Source organism: Monodelphis domestica, chromosome 6, assembly GCF_027887165.1.
Source record: "Monodelphis domestica isolate mMonDom1 chromosome 6, mMonDom1.pri, whole genome shotgun sequence".
Lineage (NCBI taxonomy): Eukaryota > Metazoa > Chordata > Mammalia > Didelphimorphia > Didelphidae > Monodelphis > Monodelphis domestica.
The window spans coordinates 60,240,041-60,262,592 of record NC_077232.1 but is presented as its reverse complement, the minus strand read 5'-3'; the positions used below and the strand labels follow the sequence as shown (position 1 = coordinate 60,262,592).

At 33.5% G+C, this 22,552-nt stretch overlaps 1 protein-coding gene across 6 annotated transcripts in view; it reads left to right on the top strand.

The window, feature by feature from the left end:
• USP47 (ubiquitin specific peptidase 47) overlaps positions 1-22,552 on the top strand; it is a 100,913-nt gene that overhangs the window by 20,686 nt on the left and 57,675 nt on the right. For 2 of the 6 annotated variants that reach the window (XM_016423432.2, XM_016423433.2), the window contains exons 2-5: positions 5,938-5,997; positions 13,421-13,624; positions 18,638-18,748; positions 19,983-20,121. In XM_016423432.2, coding sequence (XP_016278918.1) covers positions 5,938-5,997; positions 13,421-13,624; positions 18,638-18,748; positions 19,983-20,121 — 514 coding nt within the window. The remainder of the gene's footprint in view (positions 1-5,937; positions 5,998-13,420; positions 13,625-18,637; positions 18,749-19,982; positions 20,122-22,552) is intronic. The other 4 variants (XM_007497093.3, XM_056802077.1, XM_007497095.3 and 1 more) reach the window with 2 other exon arrangements.

Sequence of the window (22,552 nt, the reverse complement as noted above, 5' to 3'; positions counted from 1 at the left end):
CACTATTGCACACTGCTCCTAATGAGCCATCACTTATAAGAAAGTTCTTTAAAAGAGGAAAAAAAGACCAATGTGCTACATCTATTTTTTTATGCATTGTTTCCTCCTGTACCCTCCTCTTTTCAGTGAAGAGAGGGTTAGAGTTCAGACCCCTTTAATTTGAGGTATTAGATATACATGTGGCCGTTCAGTATGAAGAACCAGACTTGGAGCCAGGAAGACCTAGGTTCAAAGCTTACCTCTTAACACATGCTAGTCATGTCTCCATGGGCATGTCATTTAACCTCACAGTTACCCCAAAGTGTTTTTGCTGATCAGTACTGCTATATGAGATTTCCATATCAAGAGTTTTCCACATTGATGAATCATTGGTCCAGTTCAATAAAGAAAAATAATTCATAAAACTTTTGCTCTTATAGTGACTATAGTGAAAGAGATAGGTATACCTTCTGATCATTTTTCTGAGAACCACAAATAATAAAAAAGTCTAAATATTCTGGCCTAGCTTTTTTTAATTATGCAGTAATTATCCAAGAGTTTTATTTCACCCAGCACCAGCAAGGAATTTGAATAACTATTCCATCAACATCTTTCTGCTCATCCTTTTTAGAAATAACTTTTTTTTTTAGGGTCAGAATAATGCTACTGCTTATTTCTTTGTCATGGAAGGAATTGTGGAATCTGTATAATAGAATGGGTTATATTATAATTGATAGAACAGTACATTTGGCGGGGTGTGTGTGTGTTTGTGTGCGTGTATCTATAAGAGGCAATGTCCTTTAGACATTTTATAGTATCCTTGTCTTTCCCTGTCCTCCTTCTGCACACATACTATTTGTTAACCTATCTAGCTAATCTGTTTTTGGTGGTATTTGACTGTTAGGTTCATCCCAGTGTAATTACTTGAAAGTTATATTTTTATGATTGCTAGATAACTGAGGTGATACTACATTGTTGAAATTAGTCTCGTCTGTCCCCCCATTACAGTCTTCACAAGACACTACTCCCAATTCTAGCAATTTTTACTGACTCTCTCTCTTAGCTTTCCTGGCATTCTTCAAATCCCAGCTAAAATCCCACCTTCAATCTTCATTAATACTAGTGCCTCTCTTCTGCTGATTTTCTACAACTCATCCTGTCTATAATCCTGCTTGTTCATAGTAGTTTGCAGTGTGCCTACCTCCATTAGACAGCACCCCTTTTACCTCTTTATATCCTTAGCAATTTGAGCAATGCCTAGCACATTAAAAAGATGCTTTAAAAATACTGATTCATTCCTTCTGAGAGGCTCTCTGTTAGTTAACTTCCATTCTCAAAATGTCATCATTCCTATATTGATGAAATTCAAATTTGTTTTCAGCTCAAATTCCAGTTCAACTGCTTATAGGACCACTTGAATGATCAGTCATCCTCTTATGTTCAATAGATCCAAAAAATGATCTTATTTTACCCTCAAACAAGACTGTTTTCTGTTTTCTAATCTTTTAGATTAAATCTTTGGAGTCTTCTTTGATTTTCTTTCCTCCTTCCCCCATTTGTCAAATCAGTCAGCAAAATTATTGTTTTTCTCTTGGCATTCCCTTTTTTCTCTATTGCTTCCTATCTACTTCCAAACCACATTTTAGGCCTTATCTTCTAACAACTACATTTTTGTGATAGCCTTTTAATTGTCTATTCTTCCTTCAGTCTTTTCCTCCTCCCTACACTTAGCTGTCAGATCACTTTTCCTAAAATATGACTTAAATTCCTTTCCTTCACTTAGAAAATCACAATACCTCCTGTTGCCCTTAGCATCTATTCCAAACTGTTTATGGGCTTCCAAAATCTATTTCCATTTCTTTTATCCCATTCTTTTCCCAACATAAATTCCACACTAGTCTAAGTGAGGTTCTTCTCACTGTCAAATCAACTTAAAAGTGTTCATTTCTAATTCTGTGCCTCTGCTTGTACCTTTCACAACTTTTCCCTTCACCTGATGCTATCATGCCAAAAACACCTCCCTCTTCTAGTTTAGGTCTCATGATCTTCTCTTATTACTCCCACATTATATACCTACCTTCCCAAGTATTACCTTTCATTTGATAATTCTCTTATCCTTATTTCTATCCCATACCGGTTTTCATTAACTCTTCTATTAGTTACTGAGTTTAAATGAATTTGAAATGACTAAGAATTTGGGGCAAAATTTTTATTTTAATATCCCCTATTTATTTCATTTCAGTGTCTCTAGCTTGGGAACTATTGGGCTCTCATGTCTCCTTACCCATTTCCTCTCCTTTTCATTGTCAAACTTTGTCCCATGTTTGATCTTTAGTGCCTTGATATCTTTACTACCATTATTGTTTATATCTTTATAATTCTGTTGAAATTCTCTGAAAGGTTCCATGCTTATTGCCCCATCCTGTGGTCTTTTTCTCTATTTTCTTTAATGTTTATACTAAATTTAATGATGTCGACCAATTCCTTTTTCTTGAAATTATAGACTCACATACACATCTCTTTTTGTAAAATACATATGAATCAATGATATAGGGAGATAACATAGTAACCAAGCATATGAAGTGTTTCTTTGAATCTTATAATTGAAATAAACTTTAGATTATCTACTTCAATTTGAGAATGTTTAATTTTGAGTCAAAGGACCTGAGTTTGAATACCAAAATTATTACTTACCCATATGACTTTCTGTAAGTTACTGAGAGCCTCAGAATTTTCATCTATAAAATAAGGAAGTTGGATTAGATAACTCCCTGGTCCCCTCTAGCTGTGTAATAATATTTTCTTCTCCCATCTCATCAAGAAATCTCCTTTTATATATATCCCTTACATGTAAATTTATAATAGTTTGATAGTGTGTTCTACAAAGTTCTGGTTGTTAAATAACAATTCCTGCCTTTTCATTGTAACATCACATTATTAACTTCACTCTGTCATGAAAGTCTTTGGGGAACATTTTGGCAAGTATCTAAGAAGGTTTAGGATGAATTGCTACCCCTGTAAAACTGACTTCTCCTTAACTTCTCCTTTTTTAGGTTCCTTGCTGGTGTATTATCTCTCTTCCAACTCCTTAAGTATAGATGTTCCCTGAGTTTTCTTCCTGAGTGATTTCATCCAGTCCTATGTTATATATTATAAATTGTCACCTTACAGAATCTTAGAATTGAAAGGATCTCCAAGGTCCTCTACTCCTGTCTATATCTTAACCAGGATTCTTTCTGTGCTACCCTGGACAACTTCCATTCAAACCATCTTTCACCTGAATGCCTCTTCTGTGTTCTTAGCTGTTTGTTGGATGTCTCCATCTGACTTATTTCACCATCAAATCCAACATTCTCCAACCTGCTCATTTTTCCTTCAAAACCTGCTCTTCCTTCAAAATTACCTATTTTTATCTTTACTGTCACCATTCTCCCATAATCTGGGGCCTTCTTTCTATTAATATAGTCTAATATTGTAAGTTGTTTATTGTAAAGCAGGCACATATCATAGCTATAGAGATTGCCTTAGAGACTGCTTTCATTAAGCATTTGACTGAAAACAATTTTTGCTGAATTTCTTTATAAATTGTACGACACCAAACTACAAACTTCAAGCAAATTTAAATATTCTTCAGTATAGTGTATTAGAAGAGATACTGGCCTTGGTTTTAGAAAACCTGACTTAAAATTCTTGTTATAATGTCTTAGGAATTGTATGGTTGGTCCTATTCATTTCTCTCTTTACCTGGTTTTCCTTGTCTGTCATATAGGAATAATAATACTTTTACCAGATCAAAGGGATGTACTTCATAGTATACCTGTAAAAAGTTATTATTAATTTGTTATTAAATTGATTGACTCAAACACAAAATATTTGAGAGACATTGTGGCTTGGTAGATGGAGTAAGTTAGGAAGCCCTGGGTTCCATTGTGACTTGACCCATAATGACTGTTACCTAGAGCTAGTTACTAAACATCTCAGTGCCCTTGACAACTCTTAAGACTAAGTTGTGAAATAGTTGCAGTAAGTCTCCTCACTCTGGGTCTCTCATATTAATCAAATCCCAAGTCCAGATTGAAAAAAAGTGTTATTTGTAGAAAACCTTGTATCCCAGGAATTTGTATCTATTTCAAATTGGGGCATGAGGTTTGATTTTAAAACAAGCATAAATATATTATTTTTATTCTTAAGAATGCCAAAAGCAGGGCATGATTAAGAAATTATAAAGTGAATCAAAAAAAGAGTTAAACCTTTGGTTATTAGTACATGTAGGGACCACAGATGTTTGGGAGTGTTGCCAATTCCCAATGTCTGCTGAAGTCCTCTCAACAATCTCAGTAGACCCTTGATAAGTAGAAAACCTGTAAGTGGAACTCTTATATTCGATAGTTCGAATTTGCCCTTAGTGTCAAAACCTAAGAAGTTGGCTGTGTTAAAAAATTAGTTCAGGAGTGGCTTAGTAGCATAGTAGATAGAACACTAGGTAGGAGAACCTGGGTGCAAATTTTGCCTCTGACAGTTCCTAGCAATGTGACCCTGGGGAAGTCATTTAACCCCAGTTGCCTAACTCTTGTTGCTTTTCTGTGTTATAATTGATACTAAGAGGAGCTACTTGGTGGTTAAATAGATAAGAGTTCTAGGTCTGGAGTTAGGAGGATCTGGGTTCAAATGTGACTTCACACAGTTCTTAGCTATGTGACCCTGAGCAAATTACTTAACTGTAATTGCCTAGAATCAATACTTGAATCAATTTTAAGTTAGAAGGTAAGGGTTGTTTTTTTAAAATTAGTTTCTTTTAACACATCCTATTGAAATAGCACAGATCATATATTGTGATACCTATTGAGAAAAGTAAGTTGCTTGAGACAGTTTTGGTGTATTTTCACATAAACATAAACCATGTTATTTATTATCAATAATTTAGATTAACTAAGTTTAAAATAGAAAGTAGGTTGGGGGAGGGAAGAGGATTGAAAAGGTGAAATCAATAGGTACCACTAGGCTTTTTACAGTGTAATCTGTGAGACACACTCAGATCTTGATGAGACAGACATTAAGTTAATCTTCTATTTGAGAATTTAGTCATAAAATTACTAGCCTAATCTAATTATGTTGGGACCAAGGCCATTTAACCTTACCTCAAGAAAATCCACTGTGCAGAAATCCAGGGGGAGAAATAAACAAAATTAGAGAGTTATTACTTAATTTTTACAAAGGACTTCATAATATGTGAATTAAACTGAAACAGGCTTTAGAGAACATGTAGTCCAAACCCTTCATGTCATTAAAATGCTTTTTAATGTGCCTCTTTTTTTTTTTAATCCTTACCTTCTGTCTTAAAATTAATGCTTGGTTCCAGGGCAAAAGAATGGTGAGGGCTAGGTAATGTGGGTCAGGTGACTTGCCCAGGTTCATAGACCTAGGAGTATCTGAGCTCACATTTGAACCCAGAACCTCTGTTCTCCGGGTATTGCTCTCAATCCCCTAAGCTATCTAGCTGCCTCCTTAATGTGCTTTTTAAAGCCTTTACCTCTAGAGAAAGGGTCTAGAATACTCAAAATAAGATTTGATTTAAAAATTTTGTTTTTTTTCTCACAATTTCTCAGAAATATGTTTATTGTTATTTCAGTATTTCAGTATCCCTTCCTGTATTTTGCAATAAAGCCGTTTTCTGTAGTCTTGGTTTTTTTGCAAGCCTCGTCTTCCTTATTAAAGTAATTTAGAGGGGGCAATTAGGTGATGCTTCCTGACTGGGTTACCCATGACAAGTCACTTAGCCTAAATTTCCTCTTTAAAAAAATCTAGAAATAGGTGAAAACTATACATATTGGTTTTAAAAGAAAATCTGTAGTATTAATACTTAACCTTCTCCTGTAATCTTTTAAATTTAGGAACTTTTTTCACTATTCCATTTAAAGAAATGGTTTATTATAATTTATGTTCTTATATATATCATAGGATATGTTTTGGAGATGCAGACAAAGTATCTTTGATGAAATGAAGAAGAAATTTTCACAGGTAGACAGCTAAAGTGATAATAGAACAAATAACAGCATGATTGTAATTGTGTTTGATAACACGGCATGTTATTTCTTTAAAAATTTATGCATGTGTAAGTAACTCTTGTATTCCTACCCAGTCTTAATGTAAACATTCCTATTAACAACATGATCGATTTTTAGCTCTCCCACTCCCTTAAAAAACTAGAAAGCATTTGATTTGTTCACTTTGATGTCTCTTGTTCAAGATAGCTACATTTTTTTAAAAAAAGCAATCTGAAAATCTGACTTTTTTTTTTTAACCCCTATCTTCTGTCTTGGAATCGACTGTGTATTGGCTCCAAGGCAAAAGAGTAGTAAGGGCTAGGCAATGGGGGTTAAGTGACTTGCCCAAGGTCACACAGTTGGAAAGTGTCAGAGGCCAGATTTGAACCTAGGACCTCCCGTCTCTAGGCCTGGCTCTCAATTTCCTGAGCTACCCAGCTGCTCCCTAGAAATCTGACTTCTTAATTTAAAAATTAAATGATTTTATTGAACTAAGTTGTTGGCTACTACCACATTCTCAGAAGTTGCCTCACTTTCCAAATCATTAGTTTAACTATAATCTAAAATCCCACCCTAAACTTTCTAAATTGCCCTCTCCTCTTCCTTATCACTTCTACTCAGACCCTTCTTATTCACAATTGTTTCCTCAACCATTGTGTAGTAAACTCTTATTTAGAAGCATCGAATTATAGAAATGTCCTAACTAAAAGGGAGCTTAAGGCTAATTGAGTATTTGATATAGGTTACTTGAAAAAGGAAATCTACTTTTAAAAGGAAAAACTCAAGTCTAAATCATGTTGAAGAGTTTGATGATTCCTAATGAACAAAGTAAATTACTATCATCTTATAGAAAGAACAACTTTGTTAGTTATATGTGTTTTTTGAAAGATTATGACCACAATATTACATTTCTTTAAAAATAGCAACTGAAAGGAAGGTTTCAGTCTTTAAATCATTGTCTATTTTTATAGATTGTAAATTCTTTAAGCATTTATGTATGTTTCAGTTGTATGTATTAAATTTTATGTTAGAAAACTTTAAAAGAATATTAAGTATATGATAGATAGCTTTTATATACATTAGTGTCTAGCACCTTCTTGGCTATATTTCATGTTAGATATAAGTATCTATGAAATATTTCTGAGCTACTGGTGAATATTGTGATCATTTTTTTTTCTATGAATGTTACCTACTGAGAAAAATAATTACCTAATGTTAGACCAGGAAGTCTTCCATCTAGAGCAGTAACATATTTCCAAAGAAAATGCAACAAGTTAATTTAAACTGCAATTATACATCCATATTTCTTTTCTCTCAATTTTGACAGTAACTACTACTCACCATGTACTCAATCAGTATGAATATGACCAATATTTCTAAAAAAGAAAATTAAGGACATTGAAGTATAAAATTGTAGAATCTTAGAATTGTAGAGTCTAATGGGCCCTCAGAAATCATTTCATGACTCTGTGATATCCTCAATCATTGGTAATTCAATGTCTGCTTAAAAACTTCTAGTGACAGAAATCACAACCCCCTAAAACAGCACATTTTATTTTTTAAGACTTCTAGTTGTTAGGATGGTTACCTAATGTCATGCTAAAATCTGCCTTTCTAATTTGTATCATTATCCCTATTTCTTTTCTGGAGTCAAGCAAAACAAAGTTTATCTCCTTATACAGATGACCTTCTAAATAGTTGAAGACTGCTACTGTTATTTAACCCAAGTTTTCTCTTCTTTGGTCTCAGTTCCTTCTCAACCCTAAATAAATTACAACATATTGAGGCCCTTTTAAAATGTGAGACCCAGCATTAGAAAATGTCCTCCATGTATTTGACTTGTCTAAAATATAGCAAAACTAGCACCTCCCTTCCTTAGCCTGCCTTTCCTAAATATAAGATCCCATTAATTCTTTTGGCTACTTTATCACTCTGCTGACTAATTAAGCTTTCAATCCACAAAGATTCTAAGGAATTTTTCACGTGAACGACTGCCCAGAGAGATCTCCATTTTATACATAGTATTTTTTTAATGCAAGTATAGGTTTTTATTTTATCCTATTAAATATTATCTTATTGTTCACCATTAAAAGCATTCTTTTTGGATAGATGTTGTCATCCAATGTACTGAGCACCCATCCCAGCTTTTATGCCATTTGCATTTTCCCCTTTTTTTTAAACTTTATTTTAATAACAGATTTCCATATAACTTTTCCAGAGTTATATAATTCATGTTGCTTCTTTCCCTTCTACCCTCCCCTCTCCTGGAGCAGACAAGCAATTCAGTCTGGATTATACATGTATTATCATGCAAAACATTTCCATATTATTCATTTTTATAAGTGAATCATCTTATAAAACCAAACCCCCAAATCATATACCCAAATAAAACAAGTGATAAATCATATGTTTCATTTGTATTTCTATTCCAGCTGTTCTTTCTCCGCAAGTGGATAGCATTCTTTTTCATAAGTCCTTCAGAATTGTTCAGGATCATTGAATTGCTATGAGTAGCAAAGTCTATCACATTTGATTACTCCACAATATTGCAGTTCCTGTGTATAACATTCTCCTGGATCTGCTTATTTCACACTGTATCAGTTCACATAGGTCTTTACAGTTCTTTCTGAAATCATCCTCTTCATCATTCCTTATAGCACAATAATATACCACAATTTGTTCAGCCATTCCCTGATTGAGGGATATCCCTTTAGTTTCCAGTTCTTTGTTACCACAAAAAGTGCAACTATAAATATTCTTGTACAAATAGGTCTTCCCCATTTTTAAAAATCTCTTTGGGATAGAGATCTAGAAGTGGTATTACTATATCAAAATGGATGCATTCTTTTATAGCTCTTTGTGCATAATTGCAAATTGCCCTCCAGAATGATTGGATCAATTCGCAATTCCACCAGCAATATATTAATGTACCAATTTTGTCACATTCCCTCCAACACTTATTATTTTCCTTTACTGTCGTATTGGCCAATCTAATAGTGGTACCTCAGAGTTGTTTTAATTTGCATTTCTCTAATCAATAGGGATTTAGGATGTCTTTTTATATGATTATTGATAGCTTTGATTTCTTTATCTAAAATGCCTATTCATATCCTTTGACCATTTTCAATTTGGGAATGACTTTGTATTATAAATTTGAATTAATTCTTTATATATTTGAGAAATGAGACCTTTATCAGAGATATTTGTTATAAAAATTTTTTCTTTGTTTATTGCCTGCCTTTTAATTTTGGTTACATTGCTTTTGTTTGTACAAAACCTTTTTAATTTAATAATAAAATTATTCTTTTTACATCTTGGAATTTTTGCTATATCTTGTTTGGTTATAAATTCTCTGACAAGCAAACTATTCTACACTCTTCTAATTTACTTATAATATCACTCCTTATGTACCCATTTTGACCTTATCTTGGTTGGCCTGTGTTGGAAAATCTTTTATTGATCACGTGCCCAAACTGCACCTTTGAGCTGTCTGTGAGCTCACCACATTACCCCAGACAGTGGAGGTAGGGAGTGCTCACTTTGGGCTGCTGGGTGGAGGGACAGGGCAGGCAAAAAAAAAATTCCTCCACACAGTAGAGGCCCCCTCCAAGATGCCCAGACAAATGTGCCACATCTCTTGGTTATAGGGTGTAAGATAATGATCTAAACCTAATTTCTGCCATACTGTTTTCCAAATTTTCCAGCAGTTTTTGACATTGTACATTTGATAAATATATTGATTAGTCAATAATCATTGGATCCTATTAGCAAACTTTTAAGTACAAGCCCACCTACCCATATTGTCATCTATTCTATAAATCTATTTCCTAACTACAAAAGTATCATGCAACTTACAGGCAATTGAAATTTTGGTAATCTATAGCCATTTTCTAGTCATGTAACCTTGCCAAAAAAAAAAAAGAAATCAAATTAGTCTTATAGCTTATTAATGAATTCATGCTAACTTAGTGATTATTCTTTTTCTAAGCGCCTATATAAACAGTTCCTTTAACTCTTCTAGAACTTAACCAGGAATTGACATTAAGCTTATTGTTCTGTAGTTTGAAGCATTTGTCTTCTTTCTTTTATGAAAATTGAGACAGTATTTCCTTGTCTTTAGCCTCATAACACTTTTCTATTTCAACATGATTCCTCAAAGATCACTGAGTTGGTTCTAATCATGCATGCACTCTGACCCAGGTGACTTGAGCTCATTGAGGCTGAAACTGTGTGTTATCTTACTTTCAATACTTATCTTAGATTTCAGTTCCCTCTTTATTTGTTCTATCAATATATCTGAATATCATTTACTTTATTAAAAAACATGCAAAATGTTGAATTTGAGTCACTCTGCCCAGTTGAATTTGAGTCACTCTGCCCAGTCTCTGTCAATTATTTTCCCATTCACACCAAGCCAAGAGCCCTGTCTCTCTCTTCTTTCATCTTTCTCTTGTTCCCAACCTAGCAAAAAAGGTTCTTTGTTATTTTCACCACTGTTTACAAAACAGCTCATTCTGGCTTCAGTTTCTCCTCCTTTTTTCATCCTTTTAAAAGCTAAGTTCATAGATAAGCATCCTTCCTTAGACCCCTTAATCATTTCTTTCTCTTTGCAAATTGCTACCATTTTGCCTGCATTTTAATAGTTAACCAAGGTTTTCAGTACCTCCCCCAGTTTTTATGGTATTTGCATAAAAAAAAAACAAGTATTGAATGAAGATCTGTTTGGGCCATAGTTCTTGTGAAAAGTTCCTTGAAATCTTGGTTTACTGAAAAGGACTGAAAGCTCAATTAATGAGTCAGCAGAATGATAAAGTAGCCAAAAGACTAATGGGTTCTTATGCTTAGTTTGGACAGGCATGCTCAGGAATGGGAGGTACTACATTAGCATATCTAGCCAAACCAAATACATGATTTCCCTTTCTGACTCTTAGGCTATAGGGTCCTACCTACTGTCATTTCTTTGAACTATTTGAAATCTGAAATCCTAAATCTAGAGTACTTATCACACTCTGCCTGGCATTCCATCCTCATCTGTCATACAATGAGTTTTAAAGTGACATAGACCACTACCTCTGAAGATTCTCATCATTTTTGCTTTTCCAACTAGTTTATTTCTTAATAATCAGAAGCAGGTCAAGAGTAAACCCTTGCTGCCCTTTATGGTATCTGGCTTACCAGTTACATCTGGCCACTTTTCATTTCATATCTTATTTATTAAATGGGCAAATTTTCCCAGGCCTCTATTTTAAAAAAAAAAAATCTTTTTAAACCCTTACCTTCCATCTTGGAATCAATACTGTGTATTGGTTCCAAGGCAGAAGAGTGGTAAGGGCTAGGCAATGGGGGTTAAGTGACTTGCCCAGGGTCATACATCTAGGAAGTGTCTGAGGCCATATTTGAACCCAAGACCTCTCATCTCTAGGCCTGGCTTTCAATCCACTGAGCCACCCAGCTGTCACTACAACTTTCCCCTCCCTCCTTCCCTGACCTCTTTAGATGTGATATTTCCCTAAAATTCATCATCTTTTTTGAAGGAAAAACCCAATAAACTTCTTTTGAATTTTCAGAAAAATCTAGCTTTAATTCTATAATATAGGGGTGGAGATGGAGGACAATGAAAACCTATAGAACACCAGCCTTCTCACTTCCATAAATGTGACATTTAAATTGTAATTTCTATTAATTTTTTTATGGTTTTATTGAGAAAGGTTACTCACTATCACCCTTCTCGGAATTGCTATTCTGTGTGGTCAGTTAAATCAGTTAAATTGAGTATGTGTATGCACTCCATTGATTAGAATCTGAAATCTAAATTTGACAGAAAACTGAAAGTGGAGCCAAATTATCCTATTTGTTTTGACGCTTCATGCATGATAATGCATAGAGGCCCCAGAAACTCTGAATGTATCTTCTTTTGAAATTAAATCAGATCAACAAACATTTATTATGTATAGGACAACTCTGTGCTAGCCTGTGGGAATACAGAATATGAAAAGAAACAGTGCTTGCCCTTCAGGAGCTTACAGAAGAAACTCAGTATAGGCACCACTAGGTAAAGGATTATTTGAAGTAATAAAATGTAATTTCATGAGGTGAAGAGAACAAGGAAAGACCTGGTGATTTGTCTTCTCATGATTTTTTCCTGCATAATTTATTAGCTTTCAAGGTGATTGCTCCTCTCCTTTCATTTCCTAATTATACTTTTGTGATATCAATAAGTACCATAAAGTGTTTTGGATAGTTAATAATTAAGCCATTTTTAAAAAACAATGTACTATTTGTGTGACACTATAGCATTGTGGTAGGCACCACAGGAGAGCCACAATAAGTAGAAGGCACAATGAGTGCCTGCCTGGAATTTATTTAAAATTGGCAAATCAGGAAATTCAAATGGAAAACTTAAATAGTGCTGTTCCATGCTAGTGTACCAGTAAAGTTTAGAGTCATGCGCAATCAATGCTGGTTAGAATTGTCAATCCACATTTTTTCTTTAACATTTGTTTCTTTAAGGTACTTTGCTTTAAAAAAAAAAAGTTTGGGTGAGGGCTGTGAGTAATAAGTAGAGGGAAGAAGAAATTATAATTTTTAAAAAATCTACTAAAACTCAAATATTTGTTAATTTATTTTGGAGCTTTTTTGAAAGTAGAAATTGGCTAAAGAACAGTTAGTTCTCTGCTTAGTAATAGGATTTTTTCCTCTATTAATTTAGTTTTTAAAATGCTTATTTGGAACTCTAAAGATATTTTCCTATGTAAGCACTCAGTAAGTCTTTAACTTGTGATGCAGACAAAATGGGTTATGGAAGCACCTCTGAATTATGAATGAAAAGATCTGAGTTCTACTCCAGATTCTGGTAATTGTTAGTTGTTTGATCTTGGACAAGTTACTTAAACTTAATAGACTTTCTAGTTCCTCGACTAAAAAAGAAAGAAATAACACCTCTCCCTCTTGCCTGCCTCACAATTAAACTGCATTATTTTAAATTAATTATTTATAAAATAGAGATTTTGCATATTATTAAATGTGCAAGATTCTTTACTATAAATTCTATCATTTTGTACCTTCATGGATGTTCATTCATTCAATAAGTTTGTTTATGTAGTGTGTCTTAACTACTCAAGCTAAAAATTGGTGAGTATATCTTTATAATCATTCTGAAATAAACCTCATATATTTGTAAAGCAAAGATATATTTGTGTCATTTCTAACACTTTTAATTTAAAATGTAACCATTTTGAGTAATACTATAATAATACTTACATAGCTTGGGCCCCAAAAGGGTAATTTAATGTATTTCCTTAGTTTCTGTTAAATGGTGATTTAGTAAAGTTTCATGGGCTTATATTTATTTTTCCTTTTAAAAAAACAAAAAATTATTTTGATTCTTTCAATTTCAGATAGAAAATGCTGCTGAAGAACCTAGAGTTTTATGTATTATACAAGATACTACTAATTCAAAGACAGTCAATGAACGAATCACTTTAAATTTACCAGCTTCTACTCCACTGAGGAAATTATTTGAAGATGTGGCCAACAAAGTGGGCTATGTAAATGGAACCTTTGATTTGGTGTGGGGAAATGGAATCAGTGCTACTGACATGGTAATATCTTCTATTTAACTCAACTGATTTCAAGTTGCTAAAATTAATACTGCTATTTTTTTAACATAAGTCAGACTTTTAAAAATATTCCATAACTGGAGTGTTTTTATACCTGATTTCCCCCCTCTAGATTTTAAAACAGGCTTCCTGAAAAGCTGAAGTTCAAGTTCAATTGAAGTTAAGAAATACAAAGCAGCTTTAAAACTAACTGGGACAGAATAATCTATATTTCCAAATGAATAATAGAATAAAACTTGATGAAATTTCTTGTCTCTGTCATACCTAATGTGCTTCTCCCCCTCCTCCCATCTTCTTTATGATCTGTTTCCTTGACCACTTCCTGTTTACTTCTTACTTTATTTGATGCTTTTCCTATCCTGGATACGATCTATTCTCTCTCTCCTGCCTTCCCATTGCCCTCTATTTCAATAAGGTTCTCTCTAGCACCTTTCCTACCATGTCACTCCTCACTGCTGGACTAATTTCATCATCTGCTCTTAGACTGTAGAATATTATAGGAGAAAGTTATTAAACTACACACTCATGCTTTCTAATCTTGTTTGCTCCCTCAGCAGGTTCTTTATTCATTACTTGTTGACTGCCTGTCAGATAACTCATACCATCCCCACTGAAAATTCCAGTTTGTCTACTTCCTAGCTCACTAAAGCTAGAAACTGTCTAGTGGCAGCTCCCTTATCTCTGCCCTTTCTACTGCAAAATTGTTTTTGGTTGCCATACTTTCTGCTGCAAGTAATAATCATAATGGCTCACAGAGCTTATTTTACAAGGTAATTTTTTTTATAACAACCATATAATATATGTGCACTAAATATTATTACTCTATTCCCTTAAAGATAAGCTAACTCGAGCTCAGCAGAATTAAGCAGTTTGTCACACAGTTAAATGAGTGATAGAAGAACTCTAACCTTAGCGTTCGACTTCCTGATCCACTGTACAGTCTATTAATCTGGGATGCCTCTGCATGTCAGGATTTTTCACCAATTCTTAGACATCTTAGCTTTTTTTAAAGAATAGCTTAGATGCCAGACACTTAGGTGCCAACCAGTGAAGAAGCCTGAGTCTGGGAGTTATAGTCTTCCCCTTCTCTTTAGTATACTACCCCACCCCTCAATATCAATGCCTTCAACATTCATCTCAGGAAGCAACCATAGTGGAGAAGAGGCATCTTAACTGCTTCTTTATGTGTTTTAATCACAATTGTTAAAGACACAGAAAAGAGAGGTTTTGCCATCAAAAAGTCCTTGGCATTGTCAAATGGTTTAGAATCAGAAACTGATACGATTTGGTCAAAGGACAAGATACTGAAGAAAATGCATTGTCATCTAAGGACCCTTAGAACTTTCTTATCTTATTTTCAGTTGGAGCTCTCCATTTGCATTCTCTCTTCCATTAGAATGTGAGCTCCTTTTGAGCAGGAACTGATTTTTCTATTTGTCTTCTCAGCATTTAATATAGTGCTTTCCACTTAATTAGTACTGTATAAATGCTTTTTCTTTTATTCATTCTGCAAGTAGCACTCTTTCTCTCATGAAATGACTTCATACTCAGTAAATCTAAACACATTTATTAAGTACCTGCTCTATGTCAGGTTACACATTATGTCAGGTTATTACATTATATGTACTTGATATTTACTTGGGTTTATTTCTGTTTCCCCTGTAAGTTACTTGAGGGTAGAAATTAGTAGCTTTTTTCTTTTTATCCTAGGAATTAAGCATAATGCCTTGCATATAGTAAATCCTTAAAAAAAATATTCCATTAAATTTTGAGGTCTTTCTTTCCTGCCTTAGAGATAGAGGAAATCCTCTTTCTCACCAGTATTATCCTTTCCCCCCTTGTCACTCAATCTGATCTGTTCTTAGCCAATTTTGTATCTTTGTATTGCCTCTTCCTTTAAAAGCAAAACAAACCAAAAAGCAACAAAGACTTTCAAGTCTTACTCCCTTAAATTCGTGTCTTATTTTGTTCTTCTTTTTTAATGTCCCTTCTTTTTGTCACTGAAATTATTAAAAGAGTTTTCTAAGCTTGTTGCCTTCGTTTTCTTATTACCTTTTCATTTTTTTACCCCTTTATAACCTGATTTTTATTCCTAATATTCTACTAAAGTTCTTCTAAGGTTACCAGATGGTTGCTGGTGACTTCTATTTAGTCCACATATCATTTGATTCTCCTTCAGCCTTTGAAATACCCTTTTCATTGATTGTCCTAATTTTTCACCTGCTTCCCTTCACTTCCTTCTCTTCTTCCTGATCTGGAATGTGGGTGTTCCTCAAGATGCTATCTTCAGGTATCTTCTTTCTCTCAAATTTGTCTCATTTGCAACCTTTCTTCTGAGCTTTAATTCTGAATTTCCAACTGCCTACTCGATATTTTTACCTTCTGCTTGTTCAAAAGTAAAAGCATTAATTTTACCATCCCTGCTCCCCATTCATTCACCAGAAGACTGTGATGAGCATCTTGCCCTGTTTATTTTAGCTCTTCGAAGGATCACTCTCCAAAGACCATCTTATATACCTTTGCTCTCTCTGACAACTTTCAACTTCTTTTCCCCTCTGATTATTTTTTTTCCAGTATGGAATACTTCTGCCATATCTTGCTTTTATACTTCTTCACTGTTGCAGATATTTGCATAGACTTGCTTATGATTACACTTTAAGCCCCACAGCTTTTGGGAACTTTACAACTTGCTTCTCCATTGAGCTATTCTTAAAGGAGCTATGCTTTTCCCCTCTTAAGTAATGTTTTAAACAAACTTTTAATATAATGGAAAAGAATTTAAATGGGAGTATGCCATTTTATTTGCTTTGTCATCTTCTCTTTTCCTTGAATATCTCTATTCTTAGCTGGCCATGCATAATAAAGAATTGAAGTATACTTAAATGGGAATAATAATATTATAACCTTTGTAGGCTATAATATTGTGAATAAAAGAATCTTTTAAACCTTAAAAGCATTGTAAAAGTGAGTTACTTTTTTAAAAAACTAAATCTAGTTTTTACTTTTCCTGGTCTTCCCATCCTTGTAAAACTGAGGAATTGAACCCTTTTTATTTCTATTCAAAAATGAAACATCTTTTCCTCAACAAATTTGTTTGTGTAAATCCCATTTTCCCTGTCATGTTTGCAGTAATGGTTCCACAAACCCTTATCTGGTAGAAATATTTAAAGAAAATTCATAGGTAGCATTGATTAATTTTGTTATATACTATAGCAGACCGATGGGATGGTTAGGCTATGTTTTGGTACCATAGGTTAGTGAGCAGGAATAGAATATAAAAGTGAAGTTTTGAGTGTGTGTGTGTGTGTGTATTCAGAGAGAAAGAACAGTGGCAGGACTTGTGGGTTTAATGAAGTTTTAATATGCTGATACATCAGCATGAACTCTATAATTTAGGTAGGCTAAAGTTGGTGGGAGGGGAGATGATTGACAGTTTTTAGAGAACCTGGGTTCAAAAGTAGTTAGAACCCAGAATGAGCAAACTGAGAATATAAAGGTTGAGAGAATCAACTTGGAATAGTACCAAAAGCAGAGAGGATAAAAAAGGAAAAAATGGCTAATGAGGAGAGACTGATTAAAGTGAGATGAGACCTTTCTAAGAAAGGCTTAGAGATTTAGATCTTCAGGTGACTTTCAAAGAAATAGTATTGACTTCAGACTGAATGAATGAATGAATGTGGGACCTAGTCAGAAAAGAACCATGCCTTTCTAGGAGCACCCAGAAATTAAGAATTACAATCTGGGCTGGAAAGTAAAAGAGTCATCTTGCTTGAAGGGAGGTATTACCTTTCTTAGGTCTCTTCCAGTGACCATTATAATTAGGACTAAAATGAAAGAAGGAAGGAGCTTGTGCCTTAAAAAGAAAAGGAAAACATGAGAATAGATCTCTTATATGGTACTTAACAGTCTTTTACATACTTTATCTCATTTAATCCTCATACTAATCCTGTGAAATAGATAATGCAAATATTACGTAAATACAGAGTATGAAAGCTGAAAGAGATCTTACCTTTCTCATTTTGCAAATGATAGAACTGAAAAGATACAACTGATAAATGAAAACCAGTAGTCTAATCATATTATAGTGTTTTACATTAATAAGTATCTGGTTTATATTGTTTGAACCTTTATCTGTCCTGACTCCAAGCCCAGCAATAAACTGCATCTTGAATCCAGGGCATCTGATTTCATATCCAGACACTGCTTAATGTTATTCCCAAGTTGATGTTGAATCCCACTTAAATGGTTTTTAGAAAACTACTCACTTAATCTTTATATATCTTCAAAAAGCTATTCTTCCACTGTTTTCCCCTTCCACCTCCCACCCACCCAAATAAGCAAGAACTGAGGAAAACTAGATGTTGCTTTTTATTTTAACCCATATTATCACATATTGTGACCTATCTCATATAGCGAATTTCTTAAATAGGAAATAATATGTCTAGATTTTATAAACTTTCTTTTTTGTTCTCAAATGTACAAAATTCCTTTTGCTGGAAACCAGATGAGTACTGGTTTATATTTTGGCATATTTGGAAAACATAGGAATAATTATAATTAGATTTTCTTCTTTGAGTCTTAGCATTTTTTTCTCTTACAGTTTTTGCCTTTCCTAAATCTAGTTTATAAAATTCCATGACCAAAGTAATTTTTCTTAGGAATTGTTTCATGGAAGTCTCCTATTATTGATGGATCATGGAGTCATTGGGTTTAAAGTCAAAAGAATACCATAGAAATCATCTAACCTAACTCCTTTCTTTTTACCTAACATAGCTGCTGGCCCATAAAGTACTTATTGTTGAGAGTGCTTAACCATCTAAGTGTGAGGGTGAATGGATAGCTAATTTCAAGCCATCATTAAAAGAATTTTACTGAACTTGTTTCAAAAGAACCAGTTTTCAAATCTAGTTAAGACTTTATGTGGTAATTGTAATGATTTATTACTATAATTGAAAAAATTTTAAATGATTTTAGATGTTATTTTGTGTTCTTTAGCCTTTGGATCACACCAGTGACAAATCTCTTCTTGATACTAACTTTGAACCTGGGAAGAAAAACTTTCTTCATTTGACAGATAAAGATGGTGAACAGCCTCAGATACTATCGGTAAAGCAACAGTTTACTGTAACCTGCATGTCTTCACCCTCTACTGTTTAGATATACAGCCATGTTTCCAGAAATTCATTTAGTTGTTTCTCTTAAATACTTGGATGCTTTTCTCTGTTTGATTTTGAATTGTTATATAGTTCAGATTATACTTGAAGGTTTCCATTTTTCACCAAATAAATTTTTTTAAACCCTTTTTCTTCTGTCATAGAATGGATACTGTATGTTGATTCTAATGTAGAAGAGCAGTAAGGGCTACTTATTTGGAGTGAAGTAACTTGCCCAGGGTCACACAGCTAGGAATTATATTTGAGGCCTGATTTGAACCTAGGACCTCCCAACACCAGGCCTGGTACTCTATCCACTTGTGCTGCCTAACTGCCCAGACCAAAAATTTTTACCTACAAATAAAATATAAGAAGCAACATGGTATACTTGAAAGAATGCTAAATTTGGAGCCAGAGGACCTGAAATTGGATGCTGGCTCTCCTACTTCTACCTTTGTGGCCTTGGGCAACCTGTTTTCTTTATCTGTAAAATGAGAGCACTATTATATAACCAATAAAATACCTGCTCCAAATATTTGATTTTGGGGTCCTGAAAAATCAGAAATATGACCAACAAATATATAATAAAAGCACAAACTAGAAACCTGCAATGTTTCAGTTCTTAAGTGATAGATAATTTTATTGGTATTAGAACTTCTCTTGATCAAAATCAGATTCCTTTTTTTAACTTTGATATTTTTATGGTAATTGTAATGATTTATTACTGTATAACAATCTTCATAAATTGTCATGGCTAAAATAATTTTAATAGCCTGAAACTAACCTGGTAATGAACATTTCCAGACTTAACAAAGAATCCATCACTTGGTTTACATTTAAAACTTGTATTTTGGTAGGATATGATAGAGCTTGTTTTCTAATGGTATAGCCTTCAAGAGATCAGGATCACTTCTGCACCACTCTGTGACATCAGAGTGTTTCTGATACTATGAAATGGACATCAAAGTATTGTTTACACTGCTTATGTTATAAAATAGACTTAGGAAATGATATTCAAATATATCATAGAGGTGGCCTAAATGTAAATACTCCATTAATTATTTTATTTACTGATTTTAAAATCCTTCTGCAAAGTTTAGTAATTGACAGCATTTTATATAGCATGTAGTTTTTAAAATTGCAGCAGTTAAATTTGTTCATTAAATATTTTTTACATTGACTTTTAGGAGGACTCCAGTGCAGTAGATGACAGTGTGCAAGATAGGTTTATTGGTCCCCTCCCAAGAGAAGGTTCTGTAGGCTCCACTGGTGATTATGTCAGTCAAAGCTACTCATATTCTTCTATATTGAATAAATCAGAAACCGGTAAGATGTTCTTCTCATATTGATTCATTTTTATAGGAGAATTATAGATTTAGAAATTGGAGTGACCTTAGATCTTATATCATTTAATCTTTTCCTTTGATAGATGAAGAAATTAAACCCAGAGAAGTTTTGTCTTGCCTAAGATAGTAAATAACAAAGCTGAGCTTTAAATTGGGAATATATTAACTAGTTATAACCTTATAATGCAACTCTTTTTTTTCTTTTTTAGTTTTTATAATGCAACTCCTTTTTTTTTAACCTTTACCTTCCATCTTGGAGTCAATACTGTGTATTGGCTCCAAGGCAGAAGAGTGGTAAGGGCTAAGCAATGGGGGTCAAGTGACTTTCCCAGGGTCACACAGCTGGGAAGTGTCTGAGGCCAGATTATAATGCAACTCTTAAGAAAATTATATGTGCCAGCAGGGGAAAACATACCAACTTTATAACGAGTATATATTTAATTTATATAACTTTTATATAATACAATATGAAATCCAAATAATAATCTGCCTACAGAGACCCTTGTTAAAATGTGCACATCAGGCCAAGAGACTAGAGAAAAGAACTCTTTGGGAACTTTTGTAGCCTTCTTTGATTATTAGAATTTTTCACATTAACTTTTACTTTGGAAAACTGGAAAACTTGGTAATGAAATTTGGGATAGGAGGGAAGGTGAACGAAGGCTTAGAATTTTAGAATAGAATAAAAACAACTGAGAATGAGGGGCTGGAATTGTGGAATAGTGGCATTTGAGAAAAGAGAAGAAGAAAAAATGAGACTCTCAGTGGGCACTCAGTCTGTGTTTAGGGAATTTGAGAGAACAGGAATTTGGGAGAATAGGTAGACATGAGCTCTAAAGTTAAGCTCTATTTGAAGCAATTAATTCATTGTTCAAATGAACATACAATTTCCAAAGACTTCTTTGGCCCAGTTGTTCCTTTGGACTGCATTACCTTGTCCATTGCTTTTTTCTATTACAATATTCTAGGATTCCTATAACCTTCCTTTTTTTGTCCCATATACATGCACATAAACTCCACTCATCAGCAGTGAAAGTAACTAGAATCAAAAATATTGAACACTTGTTAATAAATAAGCTACCTTTTGTAAATTAACTGACTTTGAATGCATTTTTAGAGTTTGGGAATTCTTATTTGATTGGAAGGAATTTCTTTGATTTTCACTAATGTAGTTCATTTGAAAGAATCACCATTTCTTTTAAAAGAACATAGGGCTTTTATTGGATTTTAACTCTTGGAGTATAATCTGATCACAGTGAAATAATTTCACTTTTTTAAAATGCCTTCTTTTGGTATTTTATTCTTTATCCTACATATTTTTCAGCCTTGCCTGTTTATATTATTTACTCTCTTTTATTCAGGAATTGAGTCATTTATGAACCTAATTTTAAACAAAGCATAGTTTTATTTAGACATTGCAATTTAAAAACTAATTTATAGTGACTGTTTTGTATTATTTAATGATTTTACTTTTACTCTGATTAATAATTGAAATTGAGAAAAAATATAGACTTTTGGGTTATTTTCATGTTAACAAGTTATCTGCTTGTCTTATTGACATGATGCATTTTATGAAAAAAATTCTTAAAATCTAATGGCATTTGATATCAGGAATCACTTGAAATAGAACTTTTCTTTGAAAGAATTCTCTTCAACAAAACAAAACCCACGATAAAATGTACTATATGATGGTCTGTCATTTGAGGTACTGAAACAGAAGAATTCATATGCTGAATCCTCAATATAGGCTGTTAGAGTTCTTTAATATTTGATAGAAGATCTGATAACTTATATCTGATCCAGTTACTTTCTCTTTGATCCCTTCAATGCCTTAAGCTTGGAATTCCTCTCTAAAATACTTCCCCAGAACCTTTTTCTCATCACATTCCATTTAGGAATTCTGGGAAATGCTTTATAAGTTAAGGTTTTTGGTTTTTTTCTTAAAGGAGGTTTTTATATGAGGTATGTCTGTAACATGTGATTTTAAGATAAAAACACCAGAACTCACATATCCATATGACTGTTATTTTTACAAAGTAGTCCACCTTGAAAGACTTTTAAATACTTATGCCAGTGATTCCAGCTTTTGCTCATTTTTTCAAATCTTTCATATAGATTCCATCCTAAAAGATATTAAGGCCAGAAAGGGATCTTTAAGACTGTCTGTACCCAGCCCCTTATCCTATACATGAAGAAATTAAATCTCAGAGAAATGATAGGACTGTGCTTGCTAATAGAATTCTCTTAATGGATTTCTTTTTGATCTGTAATATTCTCATAATCTAAATTTGAAGAATTGTTTTCATATCAGTGTGAAACAGTTCAAATTTCATTAGTATTAAAAAACTTGTTTTGCAACCCTTTGAGATACACAATAAATACTGTATTGGATGCTATTACTTATGGAGCAA